The sequence below is a fragment of the Symphalangus syndactylus genome, chromosome 20, assembly GCF_028878055.3.
Source record: "Symphalangus syndactylus isolate Jambi chromosome 20, NHGRI_mSymSyn1-v2.1_pri, whole genome shotgun sequence".
Lineage (NCBI taxonomy): Eukaryota > Metazoa > Chordata > Mammalia > Primates > Hylobatidae > Symphalangus > Symphalangus syndactylus.
Genome location: NC_072442.2, coordinates 38,888,508 through 38,908,154, shown reverse-complemented (window position 1 = coordinate 38,908,154; position 19,647 = coordinate 38,888,508). Strand labels below are relative to the sequence as shown.

General features: G+C 43.4%; 1 protein-coding gene across 5 annotated transcripts in view; it reads right to left on the bottom strand.

The window, feature by feature from the left end:
• The window catches only part of SOCS7 (suppressor of cytokine signaling 7), a 54,110-nt gene that overhangs the window by 17,181 nt on the left and 17,282 nt on the right, over positions 1-19,647 (bottom strand). For all 5 annotated transcript variants that reach the window (XR_010118111.1, XR_008653063.2, XM_055256202.2 and 2 more), the window contains one exon: positions 9,430-9,558. Coding sequence is in view for 3 of the 5 variants with exons in the window: in XM_055256202.2 (XP_055112177.1) it covers positions 9,430-9,558 (129 nt within the window). In the remaining 2 variants the exon portion in view is untranslated. The remainder of the gene's footprint in view (positions 1-9,429; positions 9,559-19,647) is intronic.

Below are 19,647 nucleotides of genomic sequence, written 5' to 3'. Positions count from 1 at the left end.
TGATTGTGGTGATTGTTGTACAACTCTGTGAATATACTAAAAACCACTGAATTGCACAGTATTTTTTCTTGAGACACAGTCTTGTTCTGTCACCCAGGATGAAGTACAGTGGCGTGATCTCAGCTCACTGCAACCTCTGCCTCCTGGGTTCAAGCAATTCTCCTGCCTCAGCCTCCTGAGTAGCTGGGACTACAGGTGCTCACCATCGCTCCTAGCTAATTTTTGTATTTTTTTTTTTTTAATCAAGATGAGGTTTCATGCCATTGCCCAGGCTGGACTTGAACCCCTAGGCTCAAGCAATCTACCCTCCTTGGCCTTGAATCACACATTTTAAATGGGTGAATTTCATGTTATGTGAATTATATGTCAATAAAGCTGTTAGATAAAAGCAAGGAAGGAAGGGAGGGAGAGAGGGAAAAAGAAATATCCCAACATGAAGAGTCTTCTGCTGGTCAAAGGTGAGACAATACGAGCTTCAATAATTATAACTGTAATGAATTAAAAGCCATTAAGTGGGCCAGGCACGGTGGTTCACGCCTATGCCTATAATCCTAGCACTTTGGGAGGCCAAGGCAGTTGGATCACCTGAGGTCAGGAGTTAAAACATCAGCCTGGCCAACATGGCGAAACCCCGTCTCTACTAAAAATACAAAAAAATTAGCCAGGCGTGGTGGCACGTGCCTGTAATCCCAGCTACATGGGAGGCTGAGGCAGGAGAATCGCTTGAACCCGGGAGTCGGAGGTTGCAGTGAGCCAAGATCGCGCCACTGCACTCTAGCCTGGGTGACAGGGCGAGACTCTGTCTCAAAAAAAAAAGCCATTAAGTATGTTTAATTCCATGAATTTTATATATATATACTATACAGTATATATATAATATGTATATAGTATATATAATATATATAATATATATATTTTATATATATACTATATATTTTATATATACTGTATAGTATATATAATATGTATATAGTATATATAATATATAATATGTATATAGTATATATATACTATATACATATTATATATACAATATAGTATATATACATTATATATTCAATATTATATATACAATATATTGTATATATAAAATATATGGTGTGTATTATATAGTACATGTTACATATGTAATATATAGTATATATTGTATATAGTATATATTATATATGCAATATATAGTATATATAGCATATATATATATACATATATATATAGCATATATATATACACATATATATATATATATATATATATATTTTTTTTTTTTTTTTTTTTTTGAGACAGAGTCTGTCTTTGTCACCCAGGCTGGAGTGCAGTGGGGTGATCTTGGCTCACTGCAAGCTCCACTTCCTGGGTTCCAGTGATTCTCCTGCCCCAGCCTCCCAAGTAGCTGGGATTACAGGTGCCTGCCACCACGCCCGGCTTATTTGTATTTTTAGTAGAGATGGGATTTCGCCATGTTGGCCAGGCTGGTGTTTAACTCCTGACCTCAGGTGATCCAACTGCCTCGGCCTTCCAAACTGCTGGGATTACAGGCGTGAGTCACTGCACCTGGCTGAATTAATCATATATATTTTTTTCTTTTTTTTTTTTGAGATGGAGTCTCGCTCTGTCGCTCAGGCTGAAGTGCAGTGGCACGATAGCTCACTGCAAGCTCCACCTCCCGGATTCACGCCATTCTCCTGCCTCAGCCGCCCCAGTAGCTGGGACTATAGGCGCCCACCACCACGCCCGGCTAATTTTTTCTATTTTTTAGTAGAGACGGGGTTTCACCGTGTTAGCCAGGATGGTCTCGATCTCCTGACCTCGTGATCCATCCAGCTCGGCCTCCCAAAGTGCTGGGACTACAGGCGTGAGCCACCGCGCCCAGCCATTAATTATATTTTTTAAATGGTCACCTTCAAAGGATGATAGGGAACCAATTCATTATCTTGAAAATTAGTAAATAAATAAAAAGAATCAAGCATTTATTCTGCTTTTTCTATATGAATTTGGTAAATAATAGATGAGGAGAAATGTCTCTATAAAACTATTCCATCTAATAAATAAAAAGTGATAAAATTAGAGTATCATCATTTTGCAACTCGCAATGAACAGCTGCTAAGATCACAAAAAGAGACACAACCAGACATCATGTGTTTCCTATGGGCATGCCAAATACTACCTACATAATCTTGCTAAAAGGATCAAGCCTCAGTTTGTTTGTTTGTTTTTGAGATACAGTCTCACTCTGTCACCCAGGCTGGAGTGCAGTGTCATGAACACAGCTCACTGTGGCCTTGACATCATAGACTCAAGCAATTACCTGCCTCAGCCACCTGGCTATTTTTTTTTTTTTTTTTTTTTTTTGAGACACAGCCTCCCTCTTTCACCCAGGCTGGAGTGCAATGGTGCTATCTTGGCTCATTGCAACCTCTGCCTCCTGGGTTCAAGCAATTCTCCTGCCTCAGCCTCCCAAGTAGCTGGGATTACAGGTCTGGGCCACCATGCCTGGCTAATTTTTATATTTTTAGTAGAGACAGGGTTTCCCCATGTTGGCCAGGCTGGTCTCAAACTCTTGACCTCAGGTGATCCACCTGCCTCGGCCTCCCAAAGTGCTGGGATTACAGGCCTGAGCCACTGCACCTGGCCTCGGCTAGTTTTTAATTTATTTTTTTGGTAGAGACAGGGTCTTACCATGTTGCCCAGGCAGGTCTTGAACTCCTGGGTTTAAGCGATCCTCCTGCCTCACCTCCCAAAGTGCTGGGATTTTAGGCATGAGCTACTATTATATGTTCAGCCAAGCCTGAGTTTGAATCAGACTCCTGCTAATTTGTAAGAAATACAGAAGACAGGACAACATGCTAAACTCCAACAACAGTATGTAATTAGTAAAATCCAAGGAAAATTTCCAGGTCAAACAGCCCAATTATTCAATAAGTAAATTGTAAGGAAATGAAAGAAAAATCCACAGATTAAGAGATTTAAGACATGACTTCTTTTTTAAATGAGCAATATCAAACTATAGTGCTCAGGGATACACACAGGGGTGATAAAAGCATTCATGGAAAAATGAAAGGAAGTGATTATTATAAAGACAGGTGGAGAGATTAGTATGGAGCACATGGAAGGATTTCTGGAGTGGCTGGAAAAGTTTTGGTTCCTTTGCCTGAGTGGTGTTCACCTTATAATAATATTAAACCATGCATATGATTTTTGTGGTTTTCTATTTTATTAAAAAAAAAAAGAAAGAAAAGAAATTCAGATGAAGTAGTGCTGTCATGCCGCTCCCCCTCCCCAACGAATCCAAATTGGGTAAGCCTTTGGATTCAATTACCATTTTACAGGAAATTCAAAGGACAGAGGAACATATTAAACAACGCCATGGAGAAGCAATAGGTAAACTCCAGACAGAACAATATTTTTAATATATAAATTGCAAGAAAAAAAGGGAAAAAGAAAGAAATGGAGGAAGAAAACTACAAATTAAAAAAGAAGTGCTGCTGGGCACGGTGGCTCACACCTGTAATCCCAGTACTTTGGGAGGCCGAGGTGGGTGGATCACGAGGTCAGCAGTTCAAGACCAACCTGACCAACATGATGAAACCCCGTCTCTACTAAAAATATAAAAAAATTAGCTGGGCGTGGTGGCGGGTGCCTGCAATCCCAGCGACTTGGGAGGCTGAGGCAGGAGAATTGCTCAAAACCGGAAGGCAGAGGTTGCAGTGAGCTGAGATTGCACCACTGCACTTTAGCCTGGACAATAAGAGCAAAACTCCGTCTAAAAAAAAAAAAAAAGAGCTGGGTGCAGTGGCTCACGCCTGTAATCCCAGCACTTTGGGAGGCTGAGGCGGGTGGATCACGAAGTCAGGAGTTCAAGATCAGCCTGACCAACATGGTAAAACCCTGTCTCTACTAAAAATAAAAAAATTAGCCGGGTGTGGTGGTGTGTGCCTGTAATCCCAGCTACTCAGGAGGCTGAGGCAGGAGAATCGCTTGAACCTGGGACGTGGATGGTGGCAGTGAGCCGAGATTGCACCACTGCACTCCAGCCTGAGTGACAGAGGGAGACTCCATCTCAAAGAAAAAAAAAAGCTGGGCATGGTGGTTCACGCCTGTAATCTCAACACTTTGGGAGGCTAAGAAGGGAAGATCACTTGAGCCCAGGAGTTCATGACCAGCCTGCACAACACAGAAACACCTTGTCTCAACAAAAAAATTGAAAAATTAGCCGAGCATGGTGGCCCATGCCTGTAGTCCTAGTTACTCGGGAGGCTGAGGTGGCAGGACTTGAGCCTGGGAGGTCAAGGCATGACTGTACTACTGTACTCCAGCCTGAGTGACAGAGTGAGACCCTGTCTCAAAACAAAAGTATATTTAAACACAAAACACTAATATGTAATGAAGAAGTGGACAGGTATACAAACAGGGCAGGAGTGGCCATGGGCTGATGGTTGCTGGGGCTGGGTGATGGATACACAGGGTTTATTATACCATTCTGCACACCAAACAAATAAACATAAAGAAGGTAATAAGCCAGGAATAAGTCTAGTTTGCAAATATACTCAAGGGAGTCTTACAGTGTTGTTAGAGGGGGTCATGCAGCCAGAGCAAGGAGGAGAGCCCAATCAGTGGCATGACTCTGTACCTATAAAATATGGACAATCCGCTTACCGGGGAGATGCTCAGAGACACTGGTCACAAATCCCCAGGAAAGGCCTCCTGGCTTCTTTTACAAGCGTAAGTGAAATAATCTCTTCTGAGTATGTCTAATATCTCATCAGCAAATGTTTGAGTGTTCTAATATACAAAATAATATAGAGCAGGCTGGGCACGGTGGATCACCCCTGTAATCCCAGCACTTTGGGAGGCTGAGGCCAGGAGTTCAAGACCAGTCTGACCAACATGGTGAAACCCTGTCTCTAAAAAATACAAAAATTTAGCTGGGCATGATGGTGGGCGCCTGTAATCCCAGCTACTCAGGAGAATTGCTTGAACCCAGGAGGCAGAGGTTGCAGTGAGCTGAGATTACGCCACTGCACTCCAGCCTGGGCGTAACAAAGCGAGACTTCATCTCAAAATAATATAGAGCTAAGGAAAGACAGTTCTTGCTCTGGATGACCTGGCAATCAGATAGGTAAGATAAAATAACGACAAAGGGCATCTCAAAGGATATCACAAGGATATCTGAGGGGCCACCCAGAGTATCATTCAACACATATATCTTGAGTACCACCTTTATAGGGCCAGGAGAACACCAGAGATACCACCTTAAACACTTCCTATGCACCTACATCTTAGAGAGCACTGAGAAAAGTAACATCTGTTGAGTGCTTACTCTGTGTCAGGCATTGTCTTAAATATTTTACATGAGTTAACTCTTGCATTTCTCAAAACAACCCTATAAGTGAGGTACTATAATCATCCCCATTTTACTGTTGAGGAAACTGAGGCAAAAGAGGTTCAGTTCATGCCTAAGATCACAGAGCTAGTAACTGGCAGGACCTGGGGTAGCACTCGGTGCTCTGGATCCAGAACCTGTACTTTTTAACCCCTATGGTATATAACAATGGTTCCCAACTGGGGATGATTTTGGCCCCCAGGGACATATGGAGACATAATGTGATTGTCACAGCTTGGGGTGGGGGTGAGTGCTCCTGGTATCTAGTGGGGAAAAGCTAGGGCTTCCTCCAATACATGGGACAGACCCAACAACAAAAAACTGTCCAGCCTAAAATGTCAATAATGCTGAGCTGAGAAACCCTGGTAAACAAGGAAGACATGTCACTGAACAAGTAATTATAAACTTAACAAGGGTTACAAAAGAGGAAGTAACCAATTTCCTTAAAGAGCTGTCCAATTCGGCCGGGTACAGTGGCTCACGCCTGTAATCTCAGCACTTTGGGAGGTCGAGGCAGGTGGACCATAAGGTCAAGAGTTTAACAGCAGCCTGGTCAACATGGTGAAACCCCATCTCTACTAAAAATACAAAAATTAGCTGGATGTGCTGGCGGGCGCCTGTAATCCCAGCTACTTGGGAGGCTGAGGAAGGAGAATCGTTTGAACTTGGGAGGCAGAGGAGGTTGCAGTGAGCCGAGATCGTGCCATTGCACTCCAGCTTGGGTGACTGAGGGAGACTCCACCTTGAAACAAACAAACAAAAATAAGCTGTCCAATTCAAAGCGTGATTTTTTTTTTTTTTTTTTTTTTTTTTTTTTTTTTTTTTTTTTTTTTGAGATAGGGTCTCGCTCTATTACTCAGGCTGGAGTGCAGTGGCGCAATCACAGCTCACTGCAGCCTTGACCTACCAGGCCTAAGAGATCCTCATACCTCAGCCTCCCAAGCAGCTGGGACCAAAGGCACACACCACCAAGTGTGGCTAGGTTTCTTTGTTTTGTTTTGTTTTTGTAGAGATGAGGTCTCTCTATATTATCCAGGCTAGTCTAGAACTCCTGGGCTCAAACAATCCTTCCACCTCTACCTCCCAAAGTGCTGGGATTACAGATGTGAGCCACCAAGCCTGATCAAAGCATGGTATTTTAAAGATTTTTTTTTCTTCATGAACTTTACAGATGAAGATTCTCTCAATTAAAAAGGGTATGTCTGCTTTTAGCCTGGCTCTAATAGGATCAGAGGTTTTGTGTGAAATCAGTCACACTCTCACTGCTGTCTGGTGTTAGGGGTTTAGTTTTTCTAGTTTTTGTTTTTTTTTTTTTGAGACAGAGTCTCTGGAGTGCAGTGGTATGACTTGGCTCACTGCAATCTCCAATTCCAGGGCTCAAGCAATTCTCATGCCTCAGCCTCCTAAGTAGCTAGGACTACAGGTGCGTGCCACCATGCCCAGCTAATTTTTTGTATTTTAGTAGAGATGGGGTTTCACCAATTGCCCAGGGTGGTCTTGAACTCCTGAGCTCAGGCAATCCGCCCACCTTGGCCTCCCAAAGTGCTGGGATTACAGGCGTGAGCCACCGCACCCGGCCATATTATGTTAATAGATTGATCTATATTACCTAACTTTGAGGTTGTTGTAAAAATGTCAATATATTTAAATAAAGAACCTGGCCAAGTACCTGGCATCTAACAGGCACTCAATATTAACAGTGGCAAACACTACACACTCTAGCCCTTAAAAGAATGCTAAGAATCTTGGTTAAAATATCTGCAGACAGGGTACATTTGTAGAATGAAATAAGCTGTACCTGAGGAGTCCAATATTCCACGAAGTTTCTCAATATTCTACAAATAGAGTGATGTTCCAGAGTCCAGAATCTTCTTTGAGATTTCCCGGGCTTGCCCACAGGCAGAGCTGACTACCCTACTCTTGCTGGTCACCGCCACATGCTTTATACTGACTTGACCATGTGTTCTTACCTTTGTTTTCCTTCCCGTCCCCTCTTTGAGACTATGACTTCTCTGAAGGCAGAAATGTAGCTTATTTTTGATAATTAAGTTACAAAATAAATGTTTGTTAAATAAAAACCCCCCAAAAAGCCATAAACGTTAAAAACTGCTAAGCAGAGTCAACTCCTATAAGAAAGGAATCTAACTTTTCCCTTTAAGCAAGTCAACTGCACAAGACCCAACTGTGTTGACAACACTGAGGCAAAACTAAATGAAGTGAGAATTAATACAGTTCACACCCTGTTATACCTTATTTAAATCACCAAGATTACAAGAAACATTCCTGTCACCTGGCTCAATCCTGTTCCTAGTCTTCTGCCTGAGGCTCCCCTGAGCTCCTACAGTTTAGAGCAATTTCTAGGCATTCTGTTCTAGAATCTTAATTTGATTCAATGGGAAAGCATGAAGTTCTCATTTTAAGTTGTTTCTTTTTTGTTGTTTTTGTTTTTTTGAAAGAGTCTGGCTCTGTCGCCCAGGCTGGAGTGCAATGATGCAATCTCAGCTCACTGCAACCTCCGCTTCCCAGGTTCAAGCAATTCTCCTGCCTTAGCCTCCTGAGTAGCTGGGATTACAGGCACCTACCACCATACCTGGCTAATTTTTGTATTTTTAGTACAGACGGGGTTTCACTATGTTGGCCAGGCTGTCTTCAACTCCTGACCTCAGGTGATCTGCCCGCCTCAACCTCCCAAAGTGCTGGAATTACAGGTGTGAGCCACCACCCCCTGCCTTTTTTTTTTTTAAGACAGGGTCTCGCTGTGTCACCCAGGCTGGAGTGCAGTGGCATAATCTTGGCTTATTGCAGCCTCTGCTTCCCAGGCTCAAGTGATCCTCCCACCTCAGCCTCCCAAGTAGCTGGGACTACAGACGCCCGGCATCACACCCGGCTAATTTTTGTGTATTTTGTAGAGACATGATTTCACCATGTTGCCTGGTCTTGAACTCCTGGACTTGAGCAATCTGCCTGTCTCAGCCTCTCAAAGTACTGGGATTATTACAGTGTGAGCCATCATGCCTGGCTTAAGTTGTTTGTATCTTACAAGTTCCTCATATTAATGTCTTCTCATTTTGTCTTACCCAACGCTATAAAGGCAGATTGGTCCAAACAATCCCCTCTTGCCCTCCACAGTATATACAGACACCACCCTAACTTAGTGGGCAGGAAGACTATACAATCACACTAGCAAGGATAGCAACTGCCCAGTGCTCCAAATGGAGAGAGGTCTTGTATTCATCAATGGTAGGGATGGCAAGATACAAAACAAAGTATTTACTATTCGGCAGCAAGTTTAGTACAACATGGGCAAACCCACAGCAGATACTTCCTAACAGAGTGCAATGTGGAACTGGATTTGGCCTTTAGTTTTTCTTTTTTGGGGGAGACAGGGTTTTGCTCTGTCACCCAGACTAGAGTGCAGTGGCACGATCACGGCTCACTGCAGCCTCAACCTCTTGGGCTCAAGTGATCCTCCCACCTCAGCCTCCCAATTAGCTGGAACTATAGGCATGTACCACTATGCCTGCTAATTTTTTATTTTTTTAAGAGATGGGGTCTCAAATTCCTGGGCTCAAGCAATCCTCCCACCTCGGCCTCTCAAAGTGCTGGGATTATAGGCATGAGCCACCACGCCTAGCCATACTGAGCCCCACTGACACTTGCCCCTGCCTTTCTGGTAAACATTCTCCTACCTTCCCCGTTCCTATGGGTAGGACCTCAGAGCTCTCACCTTTCTGCTTCACTTATAAATGTTGAGATGCCTAGATCAGGGATACCTCCAAATGTCAAATGTTCACATGATGCCTGGACATCAGAGGTGGAAGCAGTTTTCTCATTCACGTGGTCAGAGAAGCAAAGATTCCTCCTCAGTATGCTGAGAGATTAATGTACAAAGGCAGGGGGTTAACCATGGGACTCTGTAAGAGGAGTGGTGGCTACAACAGCCAGGGAAAAAAAGCTTAACCGTGGCCTTTTGTGGGGATGGTGTTTTTTGACGCTAAACTGGATCATACCCAACTTAAGTTAAATAATTAACAGAAGTACAGCCTTACCTGGAACCCTGGATCTTAAGAAATAGAGAAACTTTCCATTCTTGGAGTGCATAATGGCTCTCTTAATAAACTCTACAACAGATTGACAGCGGTCCTCAAACTTGGGATGACACCACAGGCTGAAGGTTCCTGCCATGGAAAATTAAGAAGTAAAAATTTTAAAACTTACTTTAGAAGACATGAGAGGCTGGTTTGAATATTTTAACAATGATTCTCACTTTTGGGAGGGCAGTTTGGAGGCAAGCTGGCTGAAAGGTCTCTGAAGCTACCTGTTCCTGCTTATCTCACAGTTAACTGTAAAAAGATGTTGCCTTTTGTAAGACATAAATTAGGTCTTACAAGGTTTTTGTTAAGTAAATACAAGCTAAGTACTCCTTATCCGAAATGTTTGAGACCAGAAGTATTTCAGATTTTGGATTTTTTCATATTTTTGGAATATTTACATTATACTTACCAGTTGAACATTCCTAATCCAAAACTCTGAAATCCAAAGTGCTCCAATGAGCATTTCCTTTGAGCATCATGTCAGTGTGCAAAAAGTTTCAGATTTTTAAGCATTTTGGATTTCAGATTAGGGATACTCAACCTTTAATAATTTCAAATCAGAAAAAAAGAAAATTTTTCATCAAGAATGAACATTAATCTTTAAATCACAGACTTCCTCTCTCTCTATATAAGTACTTATTATGTATATTAAGTATAGGTAGAGTCATGCATTACTTAATGACAGAAATATGTTCAGAGAAATGCATCATTAGGCGAACATTAGAGTGTACTTATCCAAACCTAGATGGTGTAGCCTACTACACACCTAGGCTATGTGGTACAGCCTACTGCTCCTAGGATACAGACCTGTATAGCATGTTACTGTGCTGAATACTGGAGGCAACTCTAAAAACAACGGTAAGTATTCATGTACCTAAACATATTTAAACATAGAAAAAGTACAGTAAAAATACAGTAATATAATCTTATGGGACAACTGTCATTTATGTAGTCTATCATTGACCAAAATGTTGCTACACAGTGTATAACTGTGTACACATATAAGTAGGTCTTTGAATAACATTTTGTTCAGTGTTGTTACCTTACAACTTTTTTTTTTTTTTTTGACACAGAGTCTTGCTCTGGCACCCAAGCTGGAGTGCAGTGGCATGATCTTGGCTCACTGCAACCTCTACTTGCTGGGTTCAAGTGATTCTACCACCTCAGACTCCTGAGTAGCTGGGATTACAGGCACCTGCCACCATGCCTGGCTAATTTTTTTTTTTTTTTTGAGACGAAGTCTGGCTCTGTCACCCAGCCTGGAGTGCAGTGGCGCAATCTCGGCTCACTGCAAGCTCTGCCTCCCGGGTTCACGCCATTCTCCTGCCTCAGCCTCTCCGAGTAGCTGGGACTACAGGCGCCTGCCACCGCGGCCGGCTAATTTTTTTTGTATTTTTAGTAGAGATGGGGTTTCACCGTGGTCTCGATCTCCTGACCTCGTGATCCGCCCGCCTCGGCCTCCCAAAGTGCTGGGATTACAAGTGTGAGCCACTGTACCCGGCCTGCCTGGCTAATTTTTGTATTTTTAGTAGAGACAGGGTTTCACCACGTTGGTCAGGCTGGCCTCGAACTCTTGACCTCAAGTGATCCACTCGCCTCGGCCTCCCTAAGTGCTGAGATTACAAATGTGAGCCACCATGCTTGTTTCCTTGTAGCGTTGATAAGAAAAAAAAATTGATTTCCAGCCAGGACCACTGTCTGTGTGGAGTTTGCACATATGCACAGGTTTTATCTGGGTATGCTGGTTTCCTCCCATATCCCAGAGATGTGCGTGTAAGGTGAAATGGCATGCTAAGCTGTGCCAGTCTGAGTGTGGGTGTGTGGGTATACGCACCCCGATGGAATGGTGTTCTGTCCAGGGTTGTTCTGCCTTGCATCATGAACTGCCAGGATAGGCTCCGGCCACTTGTAACCCTGAGCTAGAATACTTGGGTAAATGATTATCTAACTTATTTTCATTAATCTTTCTTATATGTGTGTATAGTTTACATATATTTCACTGTTTAATATTGGAACTGTTTTGGTCTTTATTTAGAAGTTTGGTCTTTATTCCAGCCTGACCAACATGGAGAAATCCCGTCTCTATTAAAAATACAAAATTAGCCAAGCGTGGTGGTACATGCCTGTAATCCCAGCTACTCGGGAGGCTGAGGCAGGAGAATTGCTTGAACCCAGGAGGTAGAGGTTGCGGTAAACTGAGATCGCACCATTGCACTCCAGCCTGGGCAATAAGAGCGAAACTTCGTCTCAAAAAAAAAAAAAAATTGGTTTTGTTATACGTCCTTTTTCTTAAAGTCAGTTTCCAAGAACCTATTAATGACCTTTAAGTGAGGAATGACCAACTTACATATGTACTCTGACCCTTGAATAATGTTGGGGGGCATGAACCCAATCCCAATGGCCCAACATCCTCCTCAACCCCACCAAAATAAAAAATCCACATATAAAAATCCATTTGACTCCCCCAAAACTTACTAACAACTTACTGTTGACTGAAAACCTTACCAATAATATAAACAGTTGATTAACATATATTTTGTATGTGATATGTATTATATACTGTATTCTTACTTAAGCTAGAAAAAGGAATACTATTAAAAAATAAGAGAAAATATGTTTACTATTCATTAAATGGAAGTGGATCATCATAAAGTGATCATAAAGTGGATCATCATAAAGGTTTTCATCCTCATTGTTTTCAAACCAAATAGACTGAGGAGGAAGAGGAAGAGGAAGAGGGGGGTGTCTCAGGGATGGCAGAGGTAGAAGAGGTAGAGAAGGTGGGAGGCAGGAGAAGAAGGCACACGTGGTATAAATTTACGGAAATGTTATAATTTGTCTGACTTTTTTTGCTTTTTATATTTTTAGAAACAGGGTCTCACTCTATCACCCAGGCTAGAGTGCAGTGGTGTGATCACAGCTCACTGCATCCTCGAACTACTGGGTTTAAGTGATCCTCCTGCCCTAGCCTCCTGCATAGCTGAAGCTACCAGCCCAGGCTGGTCTTGAACTCCTGGCCTCAAGTGATCCTCCTGCCTTGGCCTCCCAAATGCTGGGATTACACGTATGAGCCTCCACACTCTGGCTTGCTTTTTCATTTCTCTAAAAATGTTTCTATATGGTAGCAATTCTCCTTCTACCATTTGCTTTGGTTTTAGTGCCCATATCATAGAAGGGTCCAAGTCTAAAATAACTCAAAAGCAGTCTCAAATAACCTGAACCCTTCTGCCAGATTGCCAGACATCAATGTTTTCTGGCACTGTTTCTTCTATGTCTTCTTCCTCGTCATCTGGCACTGACTCAGAAGAACTCACCTCCATCAAGTCATCTTCAGTTAATTCCTCTGATGTGGTATCTATGAGTTCTTGAATTTCTCTAAGATCCCTATCTTGAAATCCTTCACCCTTCACCTTTTTTGCCATATCTCTTTCATGATTTCCTTGATTGGCTCTGTCACAGATACTATGAAGTCACATACAATTTCCGGACACAGTTTTCTTCAGCAGGAATTTATTGTTTTGGGCTTGATGGCTTTTACAACTTTTTCTTTTCTTTTGAGACAGGGTCTCACTCTGTTGCCCAGGCTGGAGTGCAGTGGCATGATCACGGCTCACTGCAGCCTTGACCCTCCCGAGTACCTGGGACTACAGGTACGCATGAAATGCCCAGCTAATTTTTGTATCTTTCGTGGAAATGTGGTTTCACCACGTTGCCCAGGCTGGTCTCTAACTTCCAGGTTCAAGTGATCTGCCCGCCTTGGCCTCCCAAAGTGCTGGGATTACAGGCATGAGCCACTGCACCTGGCCCATAACTTCTGTAACTATGGCATTTTTTTTTTTGAGATGGAGTCTCACTCTGTCACCCAGGCTGGAGTGCAATGAAGCAATCTTGGCTCACTGTAACCTCCACCTCCCAAGTTTGAGCAATTCTCCTCCCTTAGCCTCCTGAGTAACTGGGATTATAGGAGCATGCCACCAGGCCTGGCTAATTTTTCTATTTTTAGTAGAGACAGGGTTTCGCCATGTTGGCCAGGCTGGCCTCAAACTCCTGACGTCAGGTGATCCACCCACCTTGGCTTCTCAAAGTGCTGGGATTATAGGTGTGAGCCACTCCACTCGGCCAACTATATGGCATCTTCAATGGAGGAATCTTTCCAGACATTCATGATGTTCTGTCGGTGTCTTCTTCCACAGCACTTAAAATCCTTTGCATAGAGTACCAAATGCAATGAGTGTTAAAGGTCCTTATGACCCACCTGATCTAGAGGCTGAATCAGCGACGTTGCGTCTGGGGGCAAGTAGACCACTTTGACACCTTCAGTGTTGAACCGATGGGGTTCTGGGTGGCCAGGGGCATTGACCAATATCAAAAGAGCTTTAAAGGCAGTCCCTTACTGGCAAGGTACTTCCTCACTTCAGAGACAAAGCACTAATGAAACCAATCCAGAAAAAAAGGTTCTCATTGTGCATGCTTTCTTGCTGTACAACCAAAAGACTGTAGCTTTATAGATAAAGGTAGTCCTAATTATTAACCCAATTGCATTTGCACAAAACCAGAGAGTCAGCCTACCCCTTCCTGCCTTAAATTCTGGTTCTTACTTCTCTTCCTTACTAATAAATATCCTTTGTGGCATTTTCTTTTCCCCAGAATGGGGCACTTTCATCTTCATTAAAAACCTGTTCAGGCAGATATCCTGTCTCCTCAGTGATTTTCCCCATGGTGTCTGGGAACCTGTCTGCTGCCTCTTGGTCAGTAGAAGCTACGTCTTCTGTTATCTTGACATTTTTCAAGTCAAACTGTCCTAAAATTATCAAACCATCCATTGCTGGCATTAACTTCTCCAGCTCTAGTTCCTTCACTTTCCTCTTGCTTTAAGTTGTCATATAATGACTTTACTTTTTATTAAATCATATTTATCTATAGGTATGCTTTGCTTTTTTTTTTTTTTTTGAGACGGAGTCTCGCTCTGTCGCCCAGGCTGGAGTGCAGTGGCACGAACTTGGCTCACTGCAAGCTCCGCCTCCCAGGTTCAAGCCATTCTCCTGCCTCAGCCTCCCTAGCTGGGACTACAGATACCCACCACCATGCCCGGCTAATTTTTTCTATTTTTTTAGTAGAGACAGGGTTTCACCGTGTTAGCCAGGATGGTCTTGATCTCCTGACCTCGTGATCCGCCCGCCTCAGCCTCCCAAAGTGCTGGGATTACAGGCGTGAGCCACCGTGCCCGGCCTTCTCTTTTCTTTTTTGAGACAGGATCTTGCTCTGTCACCCAGGCTGGAGTGCAGTGGAGCAACTATGGCTCACTGCAGCCTTGACCTCCCAGGCTCAAGCAATCCTATCACTTCAGCCCCGTGAGTAGCCAGGACCACAGACAGGCACCACCATGCCCAGCTAATTTTTAAATATTTTTGTAGATCTATGTTGCCCAGGCTGGTCTTGAACTCCTGCCCTCAAGTGATCCTCCTGACTTAGCCTCGCAAAGTGCTGGGATTACAAGCATGAGCCACTGCACCCGGCCAAGGTATCCATTTCTTATAGTAGCAATCTGGCACCCACATAAAAGCTGCATTTTCACTATGAGATTAAAAAGTATTTCACAATAAATGTAAGCTGCAACAGTGGCTTCATGAATTTTTCTTTTCTTTTTTTTTGAGACAGAGTTTTGCTCTTGTTGCCCAGGCTGGGGTGCAATGGCACAATCTCGGCTCACCACAATCTCTGCCTCCCAGGTTCAATTGATTCTCCTGCCTCAGCCTCCTGAGTAGCTGGGATTATAGGCATGCGCCACCACACATGGCTAATTTTGTATTTTTGTTAGAGATGGGGTTTCTCCATGTTGGTCAGGCTGGTCTCGAACTCCCGAACTCATGTGATCCGCCTGCCTCGGCCTCCCAAAGTGCTGGGATTACAGGTGTGAGCCACTGCACCCAGCCTTTTTTCTTTTATTACAACAGTCCTTATGCTGAATTCACTTATCTTGAAATGGAGAACAACCGCAGCTGTGGACCTCAAACTATGTACAAACTGAGCAATTTTTCTTGTCATGTTCTAACTTTTCTCTGCCTCTTAGGAGAACTTCCAGCAACACTAGTGGCACTAGTGGGTCCCATAGTATTATTCAAGGTTTACTGTATTGCACTAAACACAATGAAAACTATACAAGAACCATGAGAGATCAATTTTTACTGTGATACACAATTAGCTGGAGAGATAAACACTCACATGGTGATACTATAGTCACACAGCATTTTAAGCGGATACCTGCAACACTTGAGCTCACCACAATAGTAACAGGGAGTTGGCTATAAAATATTACAGTAGTACATCCAGTATGTAATAGTTAATTTTATGCAGTTATGATTTAATACTGCAACTTCATATTTGTTTACATTTCTCTCAACAGTGAATGGTGCCATGTGCGATTTGTGTGCATAAGTTTTGATAAAGTTTTAACTTTTTATAATAGATTTGTATACATTTTATGGTAGCAAATGTTAAAATAGACTAGTATCCACATATATTTTATTCATTCATAACATAGCTTTTTAACTTTTTTGATATTTCTAGGCTACAGTTTATCTGTAAGATTTTACAAATTGTCACAAATCTCCAAAAAATTTTCCTATATATATATATATATTTTTTTTTTAATTATACTTTAGGTTTTAGGGTACATGTGCACAATGTGCAGGTTTGTTACATATGTATCCATGTGCCATGTTGATTTCCTGCACCCATTAACTCATCATTCCAATATATTTACTTTTTAAAATCCATGTATAAGCAGATCTGCGCAGTTCAAACCCAGGTTGTTCAAGGGTCAACTGTATATACTTCTTAGAGACCATATGGAACGGTCGAGGAAAGACAGGAACAGCAGTTTTGTGGGTCTCATTCATTCATGTGTGTGTTGAGTGCAAAAAATAGAAATCTAAGTCTTTCCTTCTTTAACTTTAAAACCCCATGCCAACATATTACAAAGATCCCACCTTGAACTTTAAAATCCCAAATGGAAAGGGAATCTGAACTCCTATGACTTAAAAAAATAAAACAAAAAACTCAAAAAACTGAAGCACCAGATTCCAAAGGAATCACCCACAAAAAAAAAAAAACAACACAAAAGGGCCAGGCACAGTGGCTCATACGTGTAATTTCAGCACTTTGGGAGGCAAAAGTGGGCAGATCACTGGAGCTCAGGAGTTCAAGACCAACCTAGACAACACCGAAAAATCCCCGTCCTGGCCAGGCATGGTGGTTCACTCCAGTAATCCCAACACTTTGGAAGGCTGAGGTGGGCAGATCCCCTGAGGTTAGGAGTTCGAGGCCAGCCTGGCCAACATGGTGAAACCCCATCTCTACTAAAAATACAAAAATTAGCCAGGCATGGTGGCGCGTGCCCAGGAACTACTCAGGAGGCTGAGGCAGGAGAATCGCCTGAACCCAGGAGGCGGAGCTTGCAGTGAGCTGAGATCACGCCACTGCACTCCAGCCTGGGCAACAGAGCGAGACTCCATCTCAAAAAGAAAAAAAATAATTAGTTGGTCATGGTGGCACCCATCTGTAATCCCAGCTACTCAGGAGGCTGAGGCAGGAGAATTGCTTGAACTCAGGAGGTGGAGACTGCAGTGAGCTGAGATCGTGGCACTGCACTCCAACCTGGGCACAGAGCCAGACCCTGTCTTTAAAAAATAAAACAATACAAACAAACAAAAAAACACAAAAAAGGGATACTAACTAGTCAAGAGAACTGCAGATTTGAGTCTCTCTACCTCCTCTTACAGTATCACTTAAAAAAGACAAAGACAAATGCTCCACTGCAAACTGGTAACTGAAAGGCCCGCAAGGTTTCCATTAAAAATTCCAGCTATAAGGCTGGGCGCCGTGGCTCACGCCCGTAATCCCAGCACTTTGGGAGGCCGAGGCAGGCGGATCACAAGGTCAGGAGTTCGAGACAAGCCTGGCCAATATGGTGAAACCCCGTCTCTACTAAAAATACAAAAATTAGCTGGGCATGGTGGTGGGTGCCTGTAGTCCCAGCAACTTGGGAGGCTGAGGCAGGAGAATTGCTTGAACCTGGAAGGCAGAGGTTGACACTGAGCTGAGATCGCGCCATTGCACTCTAGCCTGGGCGATGGAGCAAGACTCCATCTCAAAAAAAAAAAAATTCCAGTTATAGGCGAGGCACAGTGGCTTATGTCTATAATCCCAGCACTTTGGGAGGCCAAGGCAGTAGAATTGCTCCTGTCCAGGAGTTCAAGACCAGCCTGGGCAACATAATGAGACCCTGTCTCTACTGAAAAAATTTTTTTAAATTAGCTGGGCATGGTGATGCACACTAGTCCCACCTACTAGCAAGGCTGAGATAGGAGGATCGCTTGAGCCTGGGAGGTTGAGGCTATGATGAGGCGTGATCTCACCACTACACTCCAACCTGGGCAGCAGGGTGAGACCCCATCTCAAAAAAAAAAATTCTACTTATTCAAGGAAGCAAAGTCCCTTTAACAAAAAGTAACTGGTGGCCAGGTGAGGTGGCTCACGTGTGTCATCTCAGCACTTTGGGAAGCCGAGGCAGGCAGATCACGTGAGGCTAGGAGTTCGAGACCAGCCTGCCCAACGTGGCGAAACCCTGCCTCTACCAAAAATACAAAAATTAGCTGGGCATGGTGGTGCACACCTGTAATCTCAGCTACTTGGGAGGTTGGGTTACAAGAATTGCTTGAACCCGGCCAGGCATGGTGGCTCACGCCTGTAATCCTAGTGCTTTGGGAGGCCAAGGCGGGTGAATCACAAGGTCAGGAGTTCAAGATCAGCCTGACCAACATGGTGAAACCCTGTCCCTACTAAAAATACAAAAAATTAGCTGGGCATAGTGGCGGGCACCTGTAATCCCAGCTACGTGGGAGGCTGAGGCAGGAGAATCGCTTGAACCCGGGAGGCGGAGGTTGCAGTGAGCCGAGATCACGCCACTGCACTCCAGCCTGGCGACAGAGCGAGACTCTGTCTCAAAAAACAAAACAAAACAAAAAAAGAATTGCTTGAACCAAGGCAGTGGAGGCTGCAATGAGCCGAGATTACGCCACTGTACTCCTACCTGGGTGACAAAGTTAGACTCCATCTCAAAAAAAAAAAAAAAAGTAATCGGAAAACTATTTGAAAGACCTCTTATTCCTGGCATCTCACCTATCAAGAACTTAAAAGTCAAGTATTTATTTATAATTCCCAGGGCCTAGTCATTTGAATAGGTTTAACAAAATACTTCACTCTGAAATGCTCTGCTTCATATTTTGTTTTTTTGCTTGTGTGTTTTCATTTTCACAAACAGCAGAACAGGAGGCAGTCCCCCTCACCTATCCCACCTAGTTATCTAATTCATTCCCAGATCATTGGATTGAAATTCCTTTCTCTTCGTGTTATCTCTAAGGTAGAAGTGAGTACAGAGGAAACCACGGACAAAGCTATGCTGATCTTAACGGCTACTTCCTGCCTCACAAGAGAACCCAATGCAGTGTGGGCTGAGTGGGGAAGATGCTGTGGGGCCTGAGAAGAGGCAGGACAGAAGCTCTTACCTCAGATGCAATGTCTCAGAGCATTCACTTAAGGTTGACCACCATAGGAAGACTGTGAGGGATGGGAAGCAAGTCCCTGAAACACACCAAAGTTCTCTACGCTTTTTCAATTTGTAGCATACACAGCTATTTTGACAAAGGATGTATTACCCAGCCTCAGAACCAATGACCATCACAAGTTTCTGGTCCAAGTTAAATACGGAATGTCTCGATACACAGTCAATCCAGAGAGCTGTGTTTAACAAGTCGGCTTCTAGGCATGACTGGCACATGAAGTACCACCTGATTACAAAGGAAGAGGTACCACTAGGAGGATGGCAGATAGTCTAAAGCACGTTGATCCCACAAACTCTCAACATTTTAATAAATATTTCCTAAGAGACTACAACACTGACAAAAAGAGGAAATTATCACCATGCTGCCTGGGAGAAAGTGACTATCAGACAAAGAAATTCAGACACACCTGTAATCCAAGCCCTTTGGGAGGCCGAGGCAGGTGGATCACCTGAGGTCAGGAGTTCGAGACCAGCCTGGCCAACACAGTAAAACGCTGTTTCTACTAAAAATACAAAAATTAGCCAGGCATGGTGGCACATGCCTGTAATCC